Genomic DNA, 22,576 nt, shown 5'->3' on the forward strand with positions numbered 1-22,576 from the left:
CGAAATGAATAAAACGCACCCTAATGTACACATTCACATATTTTATTATGAAATGTGGGTAGACTATGTTTGTATGGGGTCTGTATGCTACCGTTTGTCGCCGCGTAGGTATTATAAAAAATCAAAATGGGTTTCTAATACTTTGTTTGTAGTTTGTGCTATTATGCTCGATGTCTTTTAATGTTGAGTCGTGTTTCTTCTCTGGTATTTTCATACATATGTGAGTAGCATGTGAATTGAAGATTATTTTCTATTGAGAAAAGCGGTTTTTTTTTCTATCAAAGAAAACGTCGCAGAGATTCATAATTTATTTTTAAGAATAATGTTGGAGAAATACATTGCACTGTCTTCTATGTCGATTTTGAGCTACACGAAGCTGACTGCAGCGATATGCAGAAGCTTTGTCAACAATTAGACTTCGATGATAAATATTCTAGATAATAAGCCTTGTACTAGGCCGACTAGGCCATAAGTTTACAATAGAAATGACATCAAACACAATATAATTTGTTAGCGAGTGATCATGGAGTGCATGAGACGATGAAATGTTAACAAAATAACACGGAACCTAAGCTAAGTGTCTAAAATCATATATTGTTCACTGATATTCCTCATCATCGTTTATACGGATAATGGATAGGTAAATGGCAGTTCTAAGCAATTGACAATATTATTGTAAAAGTTGTGTAACAAATATTTTTGAATGAGTTCAATGAAACGAATAAGGAAATTTTGGCATATAACAGCTTAAGAAGACACTGCGGCCGAATGACAAAACATTTAAAGCATAACGTCAATCAAGATGCATTCGACTCCATTTCCATATTTGCCCATCCGTTGATTTTCAAATTTATCAATAAACATTGTGACTTCATTTGTTATTACGTTTAAAATGAAACCCACTCACTCGTGCACACTTTACATTCAAACCATTACTGCATTCTCGATATGTATATTATATAAATATGGATGGATCTCTCGTCTCAAAATGTGTCAATTTCAAAAAGTGGGATGGTGATTCCGTTTCATTGACTACAATGACCATGATTGTGTGAATAAAACGCACATATCTCTATCTATACAAACACACAAGACTTCCGGATTGCTGAACGACGACCCACATTTATGTATAACCAATGCTCCCATATAATAAACAAAGTCATCATTACGTATCGTCCATTTGGCTGCGTCTGGATATGGATTAGCCATCTGTGATATAACACATACGATCCTATTATATTATTTGTGATGTATGGCGTATGTTACATCGGAGCGAATGCATGCTTTCGTATTGCATGGGTTTAGGGTATGTAGATCGGTTCCTTCAGTTTATATTATGACTCGATTATTCTGTCATACATTTTATGGCATTTGTATGGTCGATGGTTTAGATACAAATTTATAACACAACGTCAGTGTAAACACACGTATAGAATATCTGGTACTGGTACACACATATTATATGTGGAGTCGAGACCAATGCTGAAAATTGCATCGAAAACGAAATATTTTACATGCATGAGATTATAATGCTCAGGGGCGAAACAATATTCAATGTAATATAAGGATAAGATAATGAAGGGTTCAGAATTAATATAAAATTACGTGGAACAAAAGAGAGGACCTTCCCGTTGCTGTGTAGAAATTCAATATTATTTAACATCTCTCTATATATGTGGGCACGTATCAACTAAATTATATGGGGTCTGGGGCTGGTGTGGGTTGAATTGAAAAGAAAATTCTATTATGCTGTGCTCTGTTGTATAGTTGGGGGTGTGGGTATGGATATGGCGTTGAATACGAAAGAAAAAAGAATTCGAAATTCTTTTGATATCTCTATCCATATTATGGATTTTAAATTATGGTTATGCAATATGCATGCATGTTGCATATATGTTTAGGTGCTGGTGTGAGCATGAGTCTTGTGATAAAAAATAATTGCCTGCTTGGAGAATGTATCCTTTCAGAGGCACTGGTATAGGTGAATTCATTACGATAATATGGATGGTAATGATCCTGCGGCACTGTGCACGGTGTTTTTTTTTTTAAATATTAATGGTTATCTTGAAAATTGGGACATATTTGGGAAAATTGTTACTTTGGTAACCGTGGGCGTCGTTGAATATTAAGGATGGCGAGACTTGGTGTTAAAATTGTCTCAGCACTTTTTACATTAGAGAATTACCTCACTTTGTTTTGTTTTAAGACCGCACTACCAGCCTTTAACAGCTAAGAACAAGTTCAGTGTGACCCACCAGCTTAATAAGACTTCCAAACCACACCTTAGGGTTTGCAAATACTCACTGGGGGAATTTGGGTACATAGCTTATGTCTCGCCTAAATGTAGGTTAGACATACGGTCATATCGTATTTATAATACGACATACGAGTCTGTAAGAGTGTGCATGTCTTAAGGTGTGTTGAATTGCTTGATGTGTTAACGTACGCTGACTTAAAAAAATAAGATAGCTCGACATAAAATAGTCAAATAGTCAACACGTTGATGGAATCTCATACTAATGTTTTTAAAACTGAAATTCTTTCTGGTTTTCAGCATTTTTAAGTAGCAGCAAATAAGTTCTAATAAGTCTATCAGAGTGAGAGGCTTTCATCAAAAGCAGTCATAATTCGAATTGTCAATCGGTGGAGTCATGTCCCTTTCTAAGAGACTTCAGAAATTGTTTCATTTCAAAAATTTCAAGATCGCATCCTCCTTAACTTTCCAAAACGGTAACATGTGGCATACACTTCGTATATTTGCGATAAAAGTCAGACTAGGATTATCTTCATAAATGGGCAATTGCGCTAAATGATCTATGAATACCGACATTTCCTTTATTACTCGGAGACACTATCCTATTCCATCCATATTTTATCGAATAATTGAATTCCTCCCTAGTCGAAATGCATATGTTATTACTATATAATGGACAGTCTTTCACAGACGAGGGGGGTACAGCGAATTACCATTACAATTTTGATAATTTACGAGAAAACTGATTCATAAATTTAATTTTCCAAAAATTTGCGTCTGACAACCAAAAATCAATTAGACAAATTACCGCAAAACGACACCTACAGAGAATATTAAACTAAAGTCTCCTTAACATTTAATAAACGAACGGTATAATGTGAGTAGTTTGTTTTTGGATGAGCTTTCCAGTTTAGATAGAATACATGCTGCACACACATTTTATATATATAGATGAACTGCCTGGTGGGCATAATATTTCATTTTGAATATGGTAGGTGTGTCCAGTAGGCCTCCCAATGGGACATATATAGACATATAATATAGAAATTTGTATCATAGAGAAAATGATATTAATGGAATGGTTATACACCCGTTATACGGTTTTAGAGAAATTTTGATGAGTGACTGTGACCTGTGTGACGGTATCTATATCATGGTCTCTGTTTTGTAATTGTGGTTGAAATGTTTGTCACATGATATACATGTTTATTTGTTTTGAATTATCACCTGACTGACAGATCTCTGTGCATACATTATTGTTATTATCGAAATGGAACGGGAATGGATGGGACGGGGTAATTTCACGGGGAGTTGGGACGGTCGCTAAACGGTAATGCCAGTGTCTATTGAAATAATATTCTAAATGCGGCCGAAACCAATTCAAGGTGATATTTAATGAATTAAATAATGAATTTCACAATATCATATCATGGTTGGATCATTCACAATTTAATTCATTTCCATTCAGATTTCCTTTGTGTCGTACATTATGTACTATTAATGGAAGCGAATGTCATGCCTAGCAAGATAACTAATTTTCTCTCATTTATTGATCATTTTTGTTATTTAATTAATAAAATTTAAATTGTCGCATAAAATCCATTATTTGCGCCGCACAAAAGTGTCACCTTTGACACATATCAAAGAGGGGAAAATGAATACTTCATACCTAATCAGTTAAATTGATAGACATCTCCCCTCCCCATCATCGAAGCTATAAACATTTTACGTAAAATTGTACTCGCCATAAACTACATGTCGTATATCCATTCCATTGTAAGAGATCGGAATAATAGCCGTCGAAAATAGTATGTTACATACCAAGGATCGAAAAGGTGTGTTTTAGACCCAGGTGGTGAAAACGTCCAGGGATGGAGCGACGCGAAGCGGAGCGGAGACCAAGGACGTTTTCACCACCGTGGTCTAAAACACACCTTTTCGATCCGTGGTATGTATACTATTTTTCTTCCTGGAGTACCAAAGTCACATTCCGAACAAAACATAACAACAGATTTGCACGCCATATTCAGCTGCGATCTCTATACCACATGCGAGATCGTATGCGATATCACAAAATCTCATGCGATATCACAATATCACATGCGAGATGGCATTCGATATAACAAAATATAATGATAGATCGCATGCGATATCACAAAATCTGATGCGAGATCGCATTTAATATCACATGTGTAGCATTTTCATTTGTTATAGTACATGACACATCTGGGAAAAAATAAAGATAGGATCGAAAATGACATAAGCGGGAATGAAAATTGAGAGAAAAAAGTGTCGGAGAATGTTGCTCTTTCGGTACTAAATTTGGTGAGTGAATGTGACGGTTTTGGTACTTCAGGAAGAAAAAAAAATTATTTTTCTTCCTGGAGTACCAAAACCGTCACATTCACTCACCAAATTTAGTACCGAAAGAGCAACATTCTCCCCTACTATTTTCTCTCAATTTTCATTCCCGCTTATGTCATTTTCGATCCTATCTTTATTCTTTCCCAAATGTGTCAAGTTGTTGTATGTACGCGAATGTAATGTTTTTAGTGTTTTGTGACAATGCATTCATAAGGATTGCTTTCAGCATTCATACGGACTGCTTTCGGCATTCATTCGGATGTCTTTCGGCATTCCTACAGATTGCTTATTTTTCGACATTTGTGAGAATACATGCACACGGAACGGACTTCTTTAGGCATTCATACGGATTACTTTCGGCATTAATATGGAATGCTTTTGCACTGGTATGTTGTTCAGTTTTGTTGTTATGTTTTGTTCGGAATGTGACTTTGGTACTCCAGGAAGAAAAATAGTATACAAACCACGGATCAAAAAGGTGTGTTTTAGACCACGGTGGTGAAAACGTCCTTAGTCTCCGCTCCGCTTCGCGTCGCTCCATCCCTGGACGTTTTCACCACCTGGGTCTAAAACACACCTTTTTGATCCTTGGTATGTAACATACTATTAATGTAAAATTTGCCTTGAATGATGTTTTTTCATCTAACCTTTCGAAAGGATGTTTCCATTGTTGTGTAGTGTTGACGTTCGATGGTGACTATACAATTACATTCATTGCTGAGCTGATGTTGATATACATGAAGATCTAAGTGATTTTTATCATAGAAGCAAATATTGTGTATGTCAACGAATGACTTTGAATTAAAAAAAAAATCTTTTCATTTCGTTGTTTTTTGATCATTAGCCTGATATTAGCAGTACATCCACTTTGAACCGTTAATGACTTTCCATTCGACTCTGTATTGTACTGACAGAATTCGCTGAAAGGATTTTCTTGTTTTTAATTTTTTTAAATGATTTTCCAATGACAGAGGATTTTTTAGTCAATCCGCCCCTCAGTCTAACTTAACTACGAATTTACCACTTTAGTTAGTGGTTTTTGGGCTTGTTGTCCCTTCGGACTTCAGTTACGGTTTTCTTCGGGCTCCTTGACCGAATGATATCGTGATTGCATATAATTGAAATATCATTTGAACACAATGATATCGATCGAGTCGACAAATTTTCGAAAATGGTTTCCAAATTTGATCCATTAGAAAAATTCGGAAATGTACAGGCCGAACTGGCTACAATTGGCCGGATGGACAATTCGCTTTTTTACATACATCTCGGACTGGAAAATTGGCTAGCCAATTCGGCCCTGAAAATGTACTGAAGTTATATGACAGTGTCATGGAGGTACTACAAAAAGTAAAAATCCGCTCTCAATGACCAGATAACCCGTTTTACTAAAGCTTGATGTTGTTGTACTATTTGTAGAAATTTGTTTTTTCTACCTAAATGTTGTTAAAACACCGACTGAAAATTTGAAATGATTATTTTATCGCAGCACGGTCCGTAAATATCCATTCGTTTTGAAGCCAGTCACATGATCACCGTAAAGCATACAATGCCATCATGAACTATTTTTTTTTATTTTATTTTAATATAAAGCTGATTATATGTAGTGGCAAATTTGTGTGCTGAACATTGGTTGCCCATCTACGCACTGTCATACATGTGATAGAGTGGAGATTTGGTAGAGTGCTCGCTTTATTTATATGAAGCGGTTTGGGAGTAAAATGAAAACATTTTAGGGATGGACGGAAAATATATATATTTTGGGGAATAAAATAGATTTATACCAGCGAGTGTACATATTACCACTAAAGAATACAATAGACGAAGTACTATAATAACGTTACGAGCTATAATTTTGGTCCGTTTGTAATGTGTGTGTGTGTGTGTGTACATGGGTGTAGGGGCTAACAGATCCATAACTACGTATACGTATGGTTTGAGCGCATTCTGACCACCGGCGATAAATCTTGGCTGGATTTTCGAAAAGGATTATCTAAGTTCAGACACAATGGACGCTTTCTTCAGCGCGATATCTGTTTGTGCGATAACTCGGTGTGTACATATATATGCCATAGTACATACATCATTCCTGTGTATACCTTTCTAACCGCATTCGGGGGTTGGAAAATAATTTTATTTTTACCATATTTTTCATATTGTACACACGTACAAAACAAACCATAATATTTATGTAATGTCCATTTGTGTGAGAAGGTAGTTTTTACGATAGAGCTAACATTACAAAGTCTTGGCTTATAGCGTGTACACAATTCTGTTGATAAGTGGATAAGTGCAACAACAAAAGTATTATTTTTATGCGCCATAAATTTTAATGGTTTGAAAAGTATAAAAAAAATCTTTCTATTTGTGTAAATGCGATGAGCATGGAAAACTTTTCCATTCCAAAACAACCAGATTCAATTCACCTATACAATGACGGAAATTTGATTATTCTCCATGTGAAAATATCACGCTGGCTTTAGCTGGTTTTCAGATTCATTCACACACTAGCTTTGCGCTTTCTGCCAAGAACATGGCATTGTTGTTGCAATACCAAGCTGAAGAAGGGCGAAGAACACCTAGTTTTCCACTACTTATTTACGACCTAGTTCTGTTGGGAGCATTTCAGTCAATATTCATTTCAAATGCAGAACGACTTTGACCACATCCCAGAAGTTAGTTTTCTATACTGAAATACTTATGCAGACAATACCAGGGCGAAATTGAGCGGAGCAATAGCCCCGGGATCTTGTTTCACAAAGTATACGACTTGTTTCGCCCTGGTGTCTGGTACTGTATGTTATTTCTCATATGATTCTGTTACTATATTATACCGACCAAAAATAATTATATCAAAGCGAAAAGCTCCTTGTAGGAAATAAGCGATGGCAACGGAGATACAAAAAAAAGTGCCCGCCTGGTTTTCTTTTCCTTTTAATTTTAGTTTAATGAGCCTTTACGAAAGGAAAAATCACTAAAGAGGCAGACATCGGATGCCAATCAATCATTATTCATCATCATCCTTTTGGTACATGTAGTCGGGATGATATATATACCCCAAAAAAACCGATAGAAATCAAACAATCTGTCGACCTATATCAGTAAATAAATATTACATCGATTGAGGGTTTTATGTTTGGGGTTTTATAAGTCATTTTTGATTTAATGGGTTTATCATTTAATGTGCGTGTGTGTGTGCATGTGTTCAAGATAATACTATTAAAAGGCTGTTAGTAAAGACATTCTCTTGTGGTTGATTTTTCATGGTAAAACAACTTCGTTTGCGATCGAAGCTCTGTCACCTCACATCAATTCGGTCGATGGTTATTTTTTCGAGAGCATAAGTTTACTATCATTCGTATATAAAAATGTTTAAATGATTGTGTATGGCCGGGTTGGTTGATGAACCAAAATAATTGTTTTTCCATTTATTGAATAAATTTTATGCCACACACATAGATGTATGAATGATAAATGATTGATCAATTTGTACACTCTCGATCTCTTTGAGATGCACCATACAATTCGTAAGTTAATAACCGTCCTCAACGTAAATAATTAATTCTACGGCTCTGTAGTTTTCTATTGTTTTATTGAATAACAAAAGAATATTTCAAAACTCTCTGTTGTATTATTATAAAAACCAGAAAACAATTGGAGTAACACTGCATCCACAGCTGTGTATATACTATATAGAGTTAATTTTGACCGCGTTTTGAAAATTCATTTTGAAAGCAAGAAGAACTCGGGCAGAGCACCCTCTTTTATATTCGATATAACAAGAGACTCATGTTGAGTCCGTTCTTTGTTTCATTTTTTTTTTCACATTTGACTGTTGAGTAGAAAACTTTTTACATTCATCTACCGATATGAAACAGCAACATGCAACATAAATGATTCAATACTATGTACAACTAGAGTGTCATAATAAAGTTTGTGGAATTAACTTTCCAATTTTCTTGAAAATGAGACCTACGATTGGTTACATTTGTTTACGCACGGAAGTATGCGTTTGAATATATTTTAAACACGAATAGGATACGTTCTTCTAGCCTACCTTATAATTCTCTCTCACTCCCTTACTGGGTAATATATGACTTTTATTAAAACCGGATGTGAAAAGGGGATATTCTGTACCCTGTTTTAATTCAAGTCATATTTGGTCTGTAAGAGATTGAGAGACATTTTTATACCTAGGGAATATTCTCACATGCTCACATGAAAGTCATGCACAGCATAGTCCTTTATCTGCTTCGAGGACTAAAGTGAGAGAATTCTGGAAATCTCGTGATTTTTCTCTTGCTAGAGCTCTTTTGTTTAAGTTACTACTGTCAGTTGATTTGACTAACTGCAACCTTAAAACTGGTAAGCTATGTTTGGAAGCTATGCAAACACAAAACAATCATCGAAACTGATTGCATTTGTTTTCCGTCCCAGGTCACGATTAATAAGCAATTACTTGGGACATTAAATTGGGCCATTTGACATGGCGTTGGCTATATGATCTCAAACACTAATACACAAGGAAAGAAGAAAAAGATTTTTCCTCATGTCTATGTGCCACCTTTCTTTTACCGATAAATTAGTGCTTCCATAATGACAACATAATAATAACTTTACTACATTGGTGGATTACATTGTTGCTAAACTCTCCCCATTAATACCTTTTTCCTGCAACAAAACTTCCCCAGCAGAATATAAAAAGAAGATTTATTGGCGTTCGGGTGTTCAGCCAGTTCACACACCCTATACATCCTGTGTATATTCAAATTACTGTGTACCCAACCGTTTTATGTTATTTCAAACTCATTCACGTAAACGCCTATTTAAGAACAATTTGCTGTAAATCATAAAAAAGCGACTTTAATTAGTATTTAAATTCACGTAAATTACAACAGTGAACCGTTCGGAGGATTTTTTTTTCGTTCTTGTTTGAAAATCGCTTTATGGATATTGCATTGATTTATCGTTTACGGAATGTATTTACGTTTTTCCCGTTCAACTTTGTTCCCTTTTTTTGTAACTGTTGGGCAAATGAAAAAAAAACCAACCGACAGGAGAATCAATTTCCAAATTAAATTATTGATTAATTCCTCAAATATACGAACTGATGGATAGGCACATTTCAAAAAGGTTCATTGATGAAATGAAAATGCACTAACGACTGTTTGGTCAAGCCAGCCAATGCGGTTGAGCTGTAGCAATTATTATGATTACTTTACCGATTTCGTTCGTAAAACAAACAGCATTCGCGTATGCACTAGTTCTTATTGTATTTCTTGTGGTTTTACGTTTCCTAATTCGTTGATTCCATGGATTTCATTGTTATCACTATTGAATATATTCAACCGTTTATCATTTATAATTTTTAACTCTTATTTGCTTACTTTTTTCTGCAAGCGAATTACAGTGACTAACAATCTAAAACTAATTTTAGTTTTCCGATAATTTTGACATTCCTAGTGTTAAAAACGCCAAAGAGCATTAATTTAGTACGGTTGTCCCAGGCAAATGAGTTTGCGTATGAGTGAGAAAACTAAACAAACCGCTGACATTTGACATTTTAAACACTTGAGAACGTCGAAAAACATTTACAAATTTATATTGTCTTCAGTGGCTGGTTTTTGAATGTTAGTCTCTGTAAACCAAACATTGTCGAAAAAAGTCACTGTAACATCGCAACATGAAATGGTTCTACTAAATGCGAAGCGTTACGTTAAATTGTGATTAACGTATTTGTTGTTTGAAAACTTTCCATCTTACGTCGGTTACCAATGTTCTTTTTTTAACAAGAAAATATGGAATCCATAAAATTGTGGAGCAACATAAAGGCAGAAAGAATTAATCTCATTTTAATCAAAAAAAAAAAAAAATACTCCCGTTGATAGCGATATAATTGGTAACGGTGTACCGTTATGGAATGTACTACATAGACTCGTATTTGTACACGCTCCTCACTGAACCATTTTTGACAAACCTACGACACGATATTAAGTTTACAGGTGCGTTCATTTTTCTTAAATTAGCTTTTTATTAAAAAGTAACGAAATTACGAGAATCTTTTGAAAGAGGCGAAAAAGAAAACAAGAAATTTAGAACTTAATTAAGGGCTCATAATGTCTGTTCTGGCTTAAAATTAATAGGAAAAAGTCGTCTGATTGAACAGAACAGATACCAACGGTTTTTGTTACAACGTTGTAAATATTAAATCCAAATGAATGAAGTACTTAATAGTAAAAAGATGAAAATTAGCTGTTTCGTGTGAACATACGGGAACGAAACTTTTTTTCCGAGTTATGTAATGGATTTTCTGCAACTGCGCTGCGAAAACTGAACTTTTTCATGCGTGATTTGGGTGGCGATCGAAGGGTCTTTTCTTCTTGTTTTCTATGTTTTACTTTTCACCACTAGTTGTGAAATGGATTTTCATATATGCTTTTCGTCACTAGTGGTGAAATGGATTTACTTTTCACCACTCCTTCTGCATATCTGATTCAGATATTCAGAAGAAATGGTGAAAAGTAAGTCCATGTCACCACTAATGACGAAAAGCATATTTGAAAATCCATTTCAGATATTATCTGAAAAATTAACCGTAAATAAAAATTCTGTCCTAACCAAATTTCGAACCACCGGCACCAAAACCCAATGCTTATCGAGCAACACCTCTAACTATTCGGCTATTGAGATATATAATCGCAGTGAACCAATTTTTGAAGCGTACACAAATGCAGTCTACTTCATCGTTCATAAAATATTTCGTTCATACAGTAAAATGTGTGTTAAAGGTAGAGTTATGTTTTGCATTTCAAAAGTTCATTTTTCGCATCTTGTTGCAGAAAACGTTGTATGCAACACGTTGCGAAAGTGGTAGTTTTTGTCACACGATGTGGTTATCAAACTCGCTTCGCTCACATTACATCTAGTGGCCAAAACTACCACTTTTCGCAACTATTACCGCACTGTCAATAAAAAATAAGAATCGTTTGTGATTCAATTCTCAGGTTCGTGTAAATTCTTACGTTCAACAAAAAGCATTTCTTGATCAAACAATTAAACTTTCGTCATCGTAACTTAGTGTGGAATGATAGCTTTTATGGTGTCAATTCTCGGTTGATCTTTACAGCTTCAGTGCTGTACTAATGTAATTTCGTGGAAATATTTTTGCGTCAGCTCTGCTTGAATGTATCTATTTAGGCGAAAGTGTCACCGCGGTCATCTGATAATTCTTTGTTTCTCAAATTTCTGTTCTTTTTTTCGCAGAATATTAATTTCCTTCTTTCTAAATGGGTGACTCCGACTACTTCTTAGACAAAGATACTCCTGACAAACTCTTACACAACCAAATTTTTAATTGTTTTTTTTTTTCACTTCAACCTACAACTACAATATTCTTATAATAGTTTTGCCAATACAAAAACACCTTTTACCTTTCTTAATTCATAGAAAATTCATTAATTTCAAACTTGACTATCACACTCCATTTCCAGTGAACACACCGGAGGAAAATCGATTCGACAATCTCCCCCTCCTAGCACACATCTCAGTAATGAATCGCAATTTAAATGCAATTACCTCTCATTATTCGTAATTAACCTAGAGGAAGCAAAGTTTTGTTGATGAGTTGACCTACTTGCTTATGGGGAGAAAACGAAATTTATTCTCGCTGGGAATTCTATACTAACATAAAACTATATTATGAAAAGGTCTACATAATAATGAGTTCCTAAAAGGATTGACCTGGCAGCAAGAGAAAGATATTTTGTGGAAAAGTATATACGGTTGAGGTTTCAATGTGTAATCAACATCTGTACATCGTAGTGTTATCGGAGCGAAAGTGCCAGAAGAAGGAGTAGAAGAAGAAGTAGATGATGATGAAGAAAAAAAAACTTTCATTTCTACAAAAGCAACATTTCACTCCAAAATATTTACTTGCATTTCAAAGATAGTCAAATCAACAACTCGAATTATCAACATTTCTTTTGGAAATATAATATGCCTCGAAAACAATTCTCCACAGTCGAATTCGAAACGTTTTCGTACTCCGAAAGACTGGATTGCTCTCAGCTGCCAAACATAAAATACAACGGAGATTGTTTTCAAGTAAAATTGAAATTATGAAAAGTTGTCACGACGTGAAACATGCAAAATTAGACATGCACATTGACGTGATTTCATTAAAAGCACTGGGGTGTTTTTGTTGGAGCTTGAATTCTGGATGTGTATATGTATGTATATATGAGAAATGGTTTTGAACGGTTCATGGATGGAGGGTGGAATGGGGCTGTGTGGGAGAGTGGATATTATTTTAAGTTTATTTGTTGGGAAATGATAAAATAATAGCAAAGTTGGTATTAGTTTATGGTACAGAAGTGGATGAAATTGTGATTGGTGGTTGCGTTTTAAATTTCATTTATATTTAATTAAAGTGGGTAATTTTAATGAAGGAAACGTCGTTTAGTTGAGGTAATTTAGCTGTTATTTGTGGATAGACGGTGACGGTAGGCATACTACTCGTTTGTTCAGCTAACAGAAAAACAATTAAAACACAGGAATAAAACTTTTTAATGTTACTATCTAATAGATAGTATCTATAAGTAATATGAGTATTTGGTAGCAATAATTTCTGTTCGGAAATGACTTTATTACATCCGATGAGAGTGGTTAAGTGAAAAAGTAATGAATCGGTTGGCAAGGAATCGATTAAGACCATAGAATGTAGTATACATTAATAGAGATTAGCCTCATTTACAAACGATTAATCAACTGCCATCGACAATGACCAAAGCTCTCGCTGATGTTGAGAGGAGATGCTACAACCAACAAGGTTAAAAATTTTGCATTAAACTTTTGGCAATACTTCAAACTAAAGAAGAACCAGATTTGATAGACTGATAGGATACATCTCCGATCGATTCTACTTTTACTTAGTTACGATACACTATCATTCAACCAATTAAAACCTTATGTCTTTTGGTAAGTCTGGTCACCGTGAAGGATTTCTATTGGTTGAAATTCGTCAGCTGTCGTAACGGAAGTATATTTTACCTTTACGTATTGATTCCATTAAATGGTAATGGCTAGCAGAGCCGGACTGTATACCTTAGGGAAGCATAATCTTACTCTACAAACGCAAAATTATGTAAGATCGGCACAAATATAAGAATTTCAAGAGATAAAACCAAGAGGTGAAATCGGGCTTGCAATCGCTTGCAATCGAAAATGTGTCTGACAAACGTATTCTTTGAAAAAGCATTAAAAAAATCTTTCGTTTGTCATAAGATTCTACTCTAATATTGGCAATTCTTGAAAGAGCTGCAAAAAGTTGCACGTGAAAAAAAAGAGTTGCACACGAAGCTTTTAATTGAGAGTGTTCTCCCTCAGAAATTTTCAATATTGCTGACAATAAAGGTTAGGTGGTTGTCAATGCTACATCGTTATTTAGAAGGATAACATTTCATTTCGGTGCTATTTGTATATTCTTCTACCTGCCTGTCTACTTGACTGTCTTCAGACATAAACACTCATTTGTATTTGGGATTGTCCTTAAGATGGTAATATGACACATGAATGAACACGAATGTATAAATATTTTCTTATCGAAATGTTGTCAGAATGTGTAAGTGTTGTGTAGTAGTGAAGGGTTGAGTATTAATAGGTTGACTTATCCTGTTATAATGCTAATAGTTTACATAAATATGTTCGGTTAACTTGTGCAGAAATGATACGTACGATTGAATTTCGCATACCAAAAAAGATAATACACATAATGCTTGTACTACTCGTAATTAACACCAATTATTTTCCCTTTAACCCCTTTTGATTAAACATTATTGGTTTATCGTTATGTATACATATATATAAACCTCTCTCTATATTTAAATGTTTTCATTGGTATGTGTGTGTGTACTTTATGTATCCAGTGCGGAGAAACAATTATAATTGCAATTCGGTTGAAGATTTCGTAGAATGACTGCTATGGTGGTTGGAATTCGAAATTTACGTGAGTGAATATATAATAACACTATCGACTGTAAGTTTAGCAAGAGCGTGATTTTCTGTTATTCTGTATAATTTTAGGAAAAGCCACAAATGAATTTTAGTGTCTTGTGTACACATTCTAACTTTCTACGCAGTTCACAGGTTTAATATACAAAGTAAATTACCCATGTACTTTATACATCATAATTAGGGTTTTCGCATTATATACAACCCACTGTTTGTACACATATCAGCGGTAACATTTGATTCTGTATTTGCCTGGTAAAATTAATTTAAATTCGTTTCTTCTTCAGACGCTGCACAGCCCTGTTCAACATAGTGCATAGTAAACTTTTACGAATCTGTTCATACAGAATCTGCAAACAGTACCTGCTCAATGTTTATGTTGATGGTCTGGTCACTCTTAAACAGATGTTGTTTCTGTGTTTCTTAAAGTATTATCTCGCTCTGTTTCTCATCACTTACCAACCCCCAATGATCTAGTATCTTCGACCACACAGTCTATCCATCTCTTCCGTGGACGCCCTCTCGGTCTACGTCCTTCAAATTTTGTTTCTCATCAGATCAGAGAAAATATTCAGATTACATTTTTCGGTAACTTTAGCGACTGGTATTCGACAACAATCTGAAGCAAGGGTAGGGAACAACTTATGTAAGTCATCGACTATTAGTATAGCCATTCGTGGCAGAGTATAATAAAAGCTCTAACGCTCAAAAATCACTTTCTGTTTTTCACACTTATGGTGGTTTCAGATGGTATATATCGAGTAAACGTTAAATTCATTGGAATGTCATATTGAACGCCATGTACTCGTACCGAATCGTAAAATGTCCATTAAAATCCAATATATTCCTGTATGAAGCAAAATTAAACCATTTTCCGATTCACAGACGTTTGTGCAAACATTCTGAGCAGGAGTCTAACAATAGACTCGAACGTCAGACTGTTATGTTGAGAGAGAAGCAAAAATAATTCGGACCAGTTTTATCGTAGGTTGCCTTGAGGGATGTGTCAAAATTTATATGAAAATACTAAATGACAAAAGTACCTCAAAGCAAGTTGTAGTTAACTGTTCTTCGGTATTCTCACGACAATCATGACAACTTGTCTAAATTTATGAATGTTAAGGCATTGTTGTGAGATCTTCACCACAAAATAAAGAATTGAAAACGTAGCATTATTGTGAATCCCATCGACTTGATTGTGTGTTTTCGACCTAGCGAGATACGCTCAATCAACAATTGCACATCAAAATAGAAATCGCTTTAATAACATAGTTGGTAAATTGAGGCGCTATCATTCGAACCTATCCAGGTAAATCGAGGATAGTTTATCGATGAGTTCAATTTGTCAGTGCTAATAAATGATAACGTGAATATTCATATTGTCATTGTAATAGCCCAGTTGGTACAGTCTGTGCAATTTCTTTGATTGACTCTGCTGTGTACCTTCCAGTTTGATCAATAAATACTTTCACAATAAAATAAAACATAAATTAGCGAAATAAATGGTAACGAATAAAGGAATTATACGGAACATGAGATCTGTTACAGTCTATATATCCTGTGCAATACAAAATGCACCGAATCAATAATGTGATTATTTTTCTAAGTTACTTTCAGCTACACAAACTGCGTGATTAATGATATAATGTGGTGTACTGTTTCCCTCTTGGCAATTTCTAATAGCATTTTCACATCCAATATGGATGTATACGGATAGATGCTTGAAATACACCTCGTACCGTGCAATTATGTTTATATTGTTTATCGATAAATTTTCTATTTATAAAGTATAAAGAGTTTCTTTTTCTCTTCCGTTACAGTTGAAAACCTTGGCGACAATTTGTCAGTGATTGATGGAAACGATGATGGAACTGATGATGAGGATGATGATGATGAAGAAGGTAAATATGTATTTCCTATTTTCTGTTTAAGTAAAAAAAAACAATCCGTAAATGAATTGAAGGGTGAGAGGAGTATAAGAAGAAAAAATAGTAAAAATCATTTATAACGAAAAGGATACAAAGGATTAACGTAAAGTACACAATCCAAGTAGAATATGTACCCTCCTCTGTCTTTATCTACTCGTTTTTTGTTTGTTTGTTTGTTTGTTAACAAACAGTCTTTATTTTTCAAATCGTCAAATCACAACACTTATTCCCCGCAGATATTCTCTGTAGTTTATTCTCGGTACTCTCAACTTGGAAATTGTATTAATAAACACCTCAGTTGTGATGTCGCTAAAAATGTTCTTGAACCTGTTCGCAAGCTGAAAGATTTTTTTATTTTTTTTCATTTTTATGTTACCCCTTTCGGTGTGCCATTCAATAAACTTGAGAAAATGAAAATTTGCATTTCAAAATGATTTTTTTAACTTCTGTCCGTGCTCACGGTTAAATAGAATGGTTCACAACGTTTATAGAGCACGTAGATCACGTAAATGATTTTCGTTCATTGTTGTCAATTCGAAATTCGAATATAAGCTGAGATAAGCAAACATTAACAAACAAAAAATAAATGGCACCAAAAGGTATACAATTCCTTTTTGTATATGCTATGACTTGGCCATTTTCGAAAATATTCATCTGACTACAAAGCAAACTCATGTCTGCTTATGAATCAAAACGTGATTACGACGTTGAATAATATTTGCAGCCAGGTCAAGTATTTCTTTCATTTTATTTCAGTTTTCTAAATTTTCGGCTCGTCAAAAAACATTTGGACGATGGAACAGACCTTTAGTAATTTGCCGATTTATTTATAAAAATGTGACTTGTTTGTCGGGCTGTAGTTTGTATTTCACTATTCGCTCTTTTTTATTAGATTAAGAGTCATATCGCCAAGACTTCAGGTGATTGGGGAACAAGCCGACTCCAATTTTAATGAGTGATAGCTCGTTGGAAGTGTTCAAAAGTGATCACATGTCAGAGGGTACCGAAAACAGTTTTTCGGCAATAACTCAAGAAAAAATTATTTTAAATTGTTGTAATGTTGTACGATTGTCGGCCTTGGAAAGACCTACAGATAGAGTATACGCACTGCTTGGTGCTAGTTAATCCACGAGAGCTATGACTTAAAATATAGTGAATGTTCGGAGAGTACTGCTTCTCTGCAGCTTCGTTGTTCCACGGAACTAAGTATGGGGTGTTGTAGCTGGCCTCACCCACTATCGTTCCACACATAAATGAGCCCAGTACTTTTGTGCTGCAAGCCTACAGAAGTGTTGGAAAAAAAGTTGGTGCCAAAATGCAGATTTTTTTCTTCTTTCCGGGGGCTCTACAGCTGGAACAGCATCTGGAACGGTACTATGGCAGTCATTCTTTATCGTCTACTATTCTTTTACCTTATCAATAGAAAAACGCTTCGATATGTCACGAATATATCAGATCCAATGTTAGGAATATCAAGAGAAAAATTATAAAAATTTTCTCGAAGGATTTTAGTCGAATAAAGTGTTAGCGTATAGCAAATGACCTCAGGACTCCGGAACAGTAATCAGTTTTTCAATCGAACCAATATTTGCTACGTGACAGGAGTTTGGCAAACCGTTTGCTCCCACTTGATCGTATCGTTTTTCCAAACTTCTGTCGCGTAGCAAATATTGGTCCGATTGAAAAACTGATTACTGTTCCGGAGTCCTGAGGTCATTTGCTATACGCTAACACTTTATTTGACTAAAATCCTTCGAGAAAATTTTTATAATTTTTCCCTTGATATTACTAACATTGGATCTGATATATTCGTGACATATCGAAGCGTTTTTCTATTGATAAGGTAAAAGAATAGTAGACGATAAAGAATGACTGCCATAGTACCGTTCCAGATGCTGTTCCAGCTGTAGAGCCCCCGGAAAGAAGAAAAAAATCTGCATTTTGGCACCAACTTTTTTTCCAACACTTCTGTAGGCTTGCAGCACAAAAGTACTGGGCTCATTTATGTGTGGAACGATAGTGGGTGAGGCCAGCTACAACACCCCATACTTAGTTCCGTGGAACAACGAAGCTGCAGAGAAGCAGTACTCTCCGAACATTCACTATATTTTAAGTCATAGCTCTCGTGGATCAACTAGCACCAAGCGGTGCGTATACTCTATCTGTAGGTCTTTCCAAGGCCGACAATCGTACAACATTACAACAATTTAAAATAATTTTTTCTTGAGTTATTGCCGAAAAACTGTTTTCGGTACCCTCTGACATGTAATCACTTTTGAACACTTTTCACAGAAAACAAATTTTTTTTGGAAAAAGTAAAAGATACGTGTTTCCTAGAATTGAAAGACGAATCCAACGAGCTATCACTCATTAAAATCGGAGTCGGCTTGTTCCCAAAGTTAAAAAAAATCATCTGAAGTTTTGGCGATATGACTCTTAATAAGCTTTTTACGCAACTTGATTTTTTGATTTGTTCATATAAGAAGACATGCAAAATTCACTAAAAATAAGTAAACCACAAAGCAAAAAAATGGGTTGATTTTCAAAATTCCGTGTATGACTAAATTATTGAAGTTAGAAAAAATTGACGTAATGTCTCGTTTCCTCTTACCAAAAAAGTACTCCGTGTGAGAGACAAATTCAATTTTTTCAATTTTTTCTTTGTTTTTTTGATAGTTCACTCTCTAACGGCTCTCTCACGGAGTACTTTTTGTTGAGTGGAATGGACACTTAAGTCATTAAAATGTAACGATTAAAGTTTCGTATTAAGTTTCTAAATTTTGTAAATGAAAACATCACCTTCTTCTACAAAAATTTTGTGAAAGGATGCATCACATACAGCACAAAGTGCTATTTGTATTTATTTTACTATTCGCACTTTGTGCAATAAAGACTAATCGAAGTTTCTGCGAATAGTACCTACTTATTTTAAAATAAAAACTGAGTCAAATAAGTTCTAAAGAAGCGAAATTCTGTTCGTAAAAATGTCTTCAACGTTTTCTAAAATTTTCAGATTTTTCCAAAAAATTGATTTTTGAAAAAATTTGGGAAAATATGCGAAAATTACAATTATTAAAAGACTTGTATGTGCAGAATAAGCACCAGCTGAATATCACCTGGTACAAACAAAAACACTTTGTATTGTAAACAATTCAAAGACAACCTACACACAGTGCATTTCTAAGTTCAGAATGTGTTTTGATTGTTTATCATACAAGAAGTGTGTGTGAGTAGATCAGCTGGTGCTTATTCTGCACATACAAATGTTTTAATAACTGTATATAATTTTTCGCACACGGATCTTCAAATAATCCCAAATGTCGTTACCGGCTGACTCTTTCTTTTTAAAAGTTCTAAAAAATTCGGAAAACAACACCCAATTGTGTCGTACGAGTGTCTTATGTGATTGCTATCGAAAATATTTCATTTTGATGTGATGCACTGCATTTTTTATTATTTTTCTTATTTTAAATTCTTTTATGCTATTTTATTTCAGGTATCACAGAGATAACAGAAACTGATTTCCGTTTTTCTGATTTCGAGAAGCGGTAAGTAAGAAAAGGAAAAAAGAACGGTGAACTTGTTGATTGAGTGGTATGTGCATGTGCAAACATAGTGTAAATAGAGTAAAACGTTTTATTTCCATTTTTTCTTTCACATTCAAGAAAATGGTTTTTGAAATTCACTGTATTGAGATAAATTTATGAAATGTACACGACACCATTTCGTGATGATTTGAATAACATTTAGCTTATCCAATGATCTGGAAAAAATCATTTCTTAGAAATGATTGTATCATAATCATTGAAAATTAAAAAACAACGGGCTAATCGAGGCAGCTACTTCTCTACTGTGCTTCCAATAAAACCAATTTCGTTTTTCGTTGGGAATTTATTTGTATTTTATGTTCGATTAGAATGCTCTTGCCACTCGAGATCATCGCAAATTGCTGCGATAGGCTGTACGTTGAGATATTGTGTTACATATAGCGAAAAGTTCAACTGATACGATTCACATAATGTACATATAGCGCGAAACGCACAACTAGTGTGAAGTGCAAACTTAATACCAATATCATGTAGCAAAATCTTTCCAAAGTGAATGTAGAACATGTTGGTAATGTAATACAAGAGACGTTCCTTACTTTTTAACAAAAGAAAACTTCATTCCACATTTTTTTTTTTTAATTCATTTATTTTATCATTCCTTTATTATAATGTGGGGAATACTATAAGTATATGCGAAACAATCATAAATTAATCTTACAGATAAATACAAATACATTTTCATCGAAAACTTGGTCTAAGAAATTTTAGTTCAGCGATTAGAAATCAAATCTTTGTCTAAGCCTTAGGCTATATCACAGAGTCAAATAAATAAATAAGTTCAAATTGCACATCTCAATTCAAGTAAAAGTAAGGCGATATCACATTATAATCACTGGCACCTTTCATCACTTCGATCTTCAACTTAGACCTGAAAGTTTTTATACACTTCAAACTTCGAAGGTTATTACAGAGGCTGTTGTATTCATGCGTGGCTTGTTTCAAGATTGGATGATAGTCGGGGCATCTTAAGTTGTCCGCATAGCGAGTATGATGGGAATGAACATCGCGATTGTGTCGAATTGTGAAATTGTGCTTAGTTAGTCCATTCACGATCTTGTGGAGTTGAGCGACCCTTTCGACGGCAGCAAGTTTTTCAACAGGTAGAAAACTCATTGAGTAAAGATACGTTGACCGCGTCAGATGTGGTAAACGATACAGCGCCTTAATGCAACGATTCTGTAGTCTCTGCAGCCGATTCAATTTTGCTTTGGATCCGGCACTATATATCGGCAGCATATATGCAATGTGGCTCTGTACATACGCGAAGTAAAGTTGTTTTCGCTTTTCAATAGGGACATATTTGCCTCTTTTCCACATCAGTGGGATAAACGGACGTATCATTTTCATCACATGATCGATGTGCTGCTTAAATGACAGATTTTCGTCCAGAACTAGGCCGAGATATTTAAAAGTTCTGACTCGTTTGATGTAATCGTCATTTATTTTGATGTTGAAGTCTGGAAGATGCCTCGATTTTCCAAAAGTCATGTAGCACGTTTTACCGACATTCATTGTCAGGACGTTGCGGCAGAGCCAGTCATTCAATATTAAAGTGTCCCTTTGCATTGCGTTTTCAAGTTCCTCTGGGGTATCAAATGCGTAGTACAGCGCGGTGTCATCAGCATACAAAAGTATTTTACCCAGCAACCCAAGTGTTAGCATGTCGGCGATATATATGAGGAAATGTAACGGTCCCATTTTCGAGCCTTGGGCTACTCCCACGGAGATGCTTCGGAAACTGCTGCAATTTTTGCCAATAACGGTGGCCGTGGTTCGATTACAGAGGTAACTCATCATTAGATCAACAGCTCTTTCGGAAAGACCGATCCGTCCCATTTTGAGTGACAATCGTTTCGGATCCACGGTGTCGAAGGCACGTTTCAAGTCAATGAATATGACAGCCACATATTTTTTCCTGAATGTTGATTGAAGGAAATCGACGAGTTGATAGGCAGCTGACAGACAACTTGAATGGCGGATAAATCCGAACTGGTTTCCTTTGAAGAAATTCAATCCGTTGAGGTACTCGATTAACTGCTCCGAGAGAATGTACTCGAATATTTTCGACAGCGACGGCAACAGTGTCAGACCTCTGAAGTTCTCAATGTCGAAGCTACCACTTTTGTGAATCAGTTTCAGACGGCCCTTAAGAAGTTCAGCTGGGAAAACCGCCGTTCGTATCATCAAATTGATGCATAGAGCAATTAACGGAGCAATGGTGAGCGAGCTCGCTTTTAACAAACCGACTGGAACTTTGTCAATGCCAGTGGCTTTCTTGTTGGGTAAACTTTCGATCGCTTCGACAATAGTTTTCGGCTCAACTTCCTTGAATGACCAATTGTTTCCAGCATGTTGAGGGTATAGGAAATCGATGTCGTCAATTGCATAACCGTGTATTGCTATAATTTCAGTCG

General features: G+C 35.1%; 1 protein-coding gene across 1 annotated transcript in view; it reads left to right on the plus strand.

The window, feature by feature from the left end:
• LOC119069857 (protein timeless homolog) overlaps positions 1–22,576 on the plus strand; it is a 241,190-nt gene that overhangs the window by 189,370 nt on the left and 29,244 nt on the right. The window contains exons 12-13 of the mRNA XM_037174032.1: positions 16,447–16,527; positions 20,051–20,102. Coding sequence (XP_037029927.1) covers positions 16,447–16,527; positions 20,051–20,102 — 133 coding nt within the window. The remainder of the gene's footprint in view (positions 1–16,446; positions 16,528–20,050; positions 20,103–22,576) is intronic.

This window comes from Bradysia coprophila (genome assembly GCF_014529535.1).
Source record: "Bradysia coprophila strain Holo2 chromosome X unlocalized genomic scaffold, BU_Bcop_v1 contig_39, whole genome shotgun sequence".
Classification (NCBI taxonomy): Eukaryota; Metazoa; Arthropoda; class Insecta; order Diptera; family Sciaridae; genus Bradysia; species Bradysia coprophila.